The sequence below is a fragment of the Propithecus coquereli genome, unplaced genomic scaffold, assembly GCF_000956105.1.
Source record: "Propithecus coquereli isolate 6110/MARCELLA unplaced genomic scaffold, Pcoq_1.0 Scaffold13, whole genome shotgun sequence".
Taxonomy (NCBI): Eukaryota; Metazoa; Chordata; class Mammalia; order Primates; family Indriidae; genus Propithecus; species Propithecus coquereli.
The window spans coordinates 803,185-806,847 of NW_012137191.1; the positions used below are offsets into that span (position 1 = coordinate 803,185).

General features: G+C 43.4%; 1 protein-coding gene across 2 annotated transcripts in view; it reads left to right on the forward strand.

Annotated features, from left to right (window-relative positions):
• The first annotated feature begins 2,897 nt into the window (after nt 1-2,897).
• RPAP3 (RNA polymerase II associated protein 3) overlaps nt 2,898-3,663 on the forward strand; it is a 33,123-nt gene continuing 32,357 nt past the window's right edge. For both annotated transcript variants that reach the window (XM_012638509.1, XM_012638510.1), the window contains exon 1: nt 2,898-3,060. In XM_012638509.1, the coding sequence (XP_012493963.1) occupies nt 2,908-3,060 (153 nt within the window). In that variant the 5' untranslated portion in view covers nt 2,898-2,907. The remainder of the gene's footprint in view (nt 3,061-3,663) is intronic.

Here is a 3,663-nt window from a genome sequence, read left to right on the forward strand (position 1 = left end):
CCCTACAGTTTTTAGGTTATCTCATGTAAAGTTTAGTTACATTGGAAGCAGGCAAAGGGTCAGACGCCGCCTTCACACACTCTCCTCACCAAGCTGGTTCTACCCCGAGCAGTCATGAACCTGACCTTCTGCGCACGCTCCAGCCCAGTATCTAGGGGGCGGGGCAAGGGCTCGCGAGGGCTTGTGGGAAAGCGCAGGAAGGCGGGGGCCAGCGTGAGTCCCTGCAGGTCTGGCGGGGCGGTGCCGGCACTAACGGCCCGGTCAGGTGAGCGGGCAGTTCCGTTGTAGCTGCTTGGAGCAACCGAGGAGACCTGTGGGGTCTCCTAGCGGGAGGAGGCGGCGCGGCTGTGCGTACCGGTGAGGCGGAGTGGGCTGGGGCAGGCGGCGGAGGTGCGGCGTTGGGGCGGCGCGTCGGTGTCCAGGGTAGCGGAGTCCCGGGCAGCGAGTTCCCTGGAGGGGTTCGTCCCGCGCTACCCAGGCCTGGGCGTTCTGCTTTGCTCGTGGACTCTCCACCCCCGCCGCCCGGGGTACTGGGCAATTTGCGGTCGTCGGCACCGCGGAGCCACCCCCTCCCGAGAAGGCTGGGGTGGGGCTCGCCCCCTGTCGGCGTTGGTGTGCAATGTTTGCTTGGATATTGGGTATGAAAGTGATGCCCCAGGCTCTGGAAGTTTCTGGTTGCATGCCTAGACCCCTGCCCCATCGCAGGTTCCGAGGGAGCATTTCGGCCTGCGAGAGCATCAAAGGCGATAGGTGAAATGGAAAAGCTTCCAATCTCTTACAACCTCTCATTGCCTTGCTGCACTTTTATTCATATTTTTGAGTCCCCAGCAGAACATTGTCGTAGTTTTGTTCCTGAATGAGATGCACATATATGATCACACATGGACGCTGCCCAAAAGAAGCTTAAACTTAGTTTACTTGTTGAGAGTGGGGATCAGAAGACCTATCTGCATCTGCAACTGTCTCTTCTTTCTTCCTTAGTGAGATATTTTTAACTGTCCTAAACAAATCCTTTTTCCAATTGTTTCTCTCTCCTTCCCACCTTACTTCCCTCCTCTCCCTCTTAAGCTTTGAATCTCCTCCCACCTCTTTGGGGACTTTGGCCCAGACTCATCCTCTTTCCTATGTCTTCTTTTACTTTGTTCCTCTTACCGCCAGATTAGTACTCAAGAATAAGTCTTACATTTTTAAAGGCAGATTTACTCTTTTTTTTTCTTTAGCCCATGTACTTTTTCCTCTGCATGAATTAAAGGCAAATGTACTCTAATCCCCATATAATTTCATTTACTTAGCTCTTTTTGTTTCCCCTCTTTTTTTATCCCATGAACACTCTCAATAATCTTTGTATTATTAAATATAAAGCATTTTATTTCCCTCTATATGAACTTTGTGGCATTTGTCACCACCGACCTCTCACTTTTTTGAACTCATTTTCTCTGATATTCCGTGACAGTACACTCGCGGTTTTCCTCCCAGCTGTCTAGGTGTTACTGCCTAGTTTTTCCTAAGAGATCTTCTTCTGTTTGTTCCCTAAATATTAGCGTTCTCCAGGCTCCCCCCATTTCCCAATAGTCACAGTGGTTAAAATGGCCAAATCCATGATTCTAGCTTCTGCCTTTATGCTGGTGACACACTCAAATTTATCTGTATAAATACAATAACTGCCTATCGGATATCTCCTCCCCTGATGTCCCCGTAAGCACTCAGATTCAACATGTCCCAAACTGAAATAATCTGACTTTCTGTTTCCCCGTGAACTGTGAAATCTCTTTTCCTTTTAAAGTTGTATTTCTTGACTCAAAATGGTATCACTAATCTTAGCAGGCTCCTAAGCCAGACATCTAGGCCACTGTTTGAATCTTTTTCTGCTCCCAAACTCCTCAGTCTAATCAGTCATCAAGTCTTTTTGATTTTACTACCTCCATACCTTCACATAGCTTTTGCAATATTGGTCAGACCTCATAGCCTGGCATTTCAAGATCTGTCCCATAGCCACCTCTTTAACCTCTTCATTCTCCCTCATACTCCCTCACTCTGCCTACCCACTCCTCCCTGTCAGTCACTTTGCTGTCCCCTTTTGAAACCCAACTAAAGTTCCAACACCTCTGAGGACTTCTTCCTTGACTCTACCACTCTACCATCTGATTTATGCCGCCCTTTGTGGTCAGTTCCATAGCATATGTACATACCTTTAGCAGAGGGTTCTCGGGTAATTTTGCCTGCCAGGGGACATTGGGCAATGTCTGGGAGCATTTTTGGTTGTTACAATCCAAGAAGGGAGGGGATAATACTGGCACCTGGTTGGTAGAGGACAGAGATGTTGCCACCCATTCTACAATGCACAGGACAGCACCCTTACAACAAAGAATTTTTTGGCCCAAAATGTCAGTAGTCCCAAGGTGGAGAACCCCTGCTTAACATAATATTTTGTTACTCAGTACTTTGATTATTTTGGTTTTTTCCTCCACTAAAGGAGGGACCTTGTCTTACTTGTTTTTGCATCCCTAAATCTTGACACAGGGCCTTTTGCATAGTAGAAGTTCAATAAATGTTGGAAGAAAAAGGAATAAAGAAGGTAATTGGGATATACTTACAAACTCCAGAGATGAGCAGCCTATCTGCTACCATAGGCTACTTGCTGATTTCAGTGATTTTCTCCCCATTGCCTTTCATTTATGTTGCATTTCAAGGATGTTCAAACTTGTCTGTTTTTCATTTGTTTATTCAACAGTTGATTCATTTAAAAAATATTATATTGATATTTTCTTTATTCAGCATCTCTTTAAGCTCTTCTCTGTGTCTCTTGGCCATTTGTGAAGTGGTGAAAAATTATTAATTAGATTTTGGAAAGATAAGTCAAATATCCTATTTAATTCTTATTAGAGGTGTTTCACAACTGCAGTCATAATGACTTCGACAAATAAAGCAATTGAATTACAACTACAAGTGAAACAAAATGCGGAAGAATTACAAGACTTTATGAGGGATTTAGAAAACTGGGAAAAAGACATTAAACAAAAGGATATGGAACTAAGAAGACAGAATGGTGTTCCTGAAGAGGTAAATTCAGAATTCCCTAATCTGTCATGGAATTTTTTTTTTAAAAGGAATTCTTAATTAAGAACCCAGCAAAGCTATTTATTTTAAGATAAAGAACAATGTTTTAAAAATGTTTTGTGAAAATACTGACATTGAAGTGATTTGCTTCACTGTCAACATTTTTAGAAATTCTGCCTTTTAGAAAGTCTTTGTAATAATTATATTAACTATAGTAAGATATTTTAAGGCTTAGTGAATAGTTGCTGAAAGGATGATCATGTGATAATGCTTAAAGGTAAATGAATAGCATCATATGGAGAGATGGGAACACTCATGCACTGTTGGTGGGACTGCAAACTAGTGCGACCTCTGTGGAAAGCAGTATGGAGATATCTTAAAGAGATACAAATAGAGCTTCCATTTGATCCAGCAATCCCATTACTGGGCATCTACCCAAAAGGACAAAAGTTGCTCTATGAAAAAGACACCTGCACCCGAATGTTTATAGCAGCACAATTCACAATTGCAAAGATGTGGAAACAACCCAGTGTCCATCAATACATGAGTGGATTAATAAAATGTGGTATATGTATACCGTGGAGTACTATTCAGCTTTAAGAAACA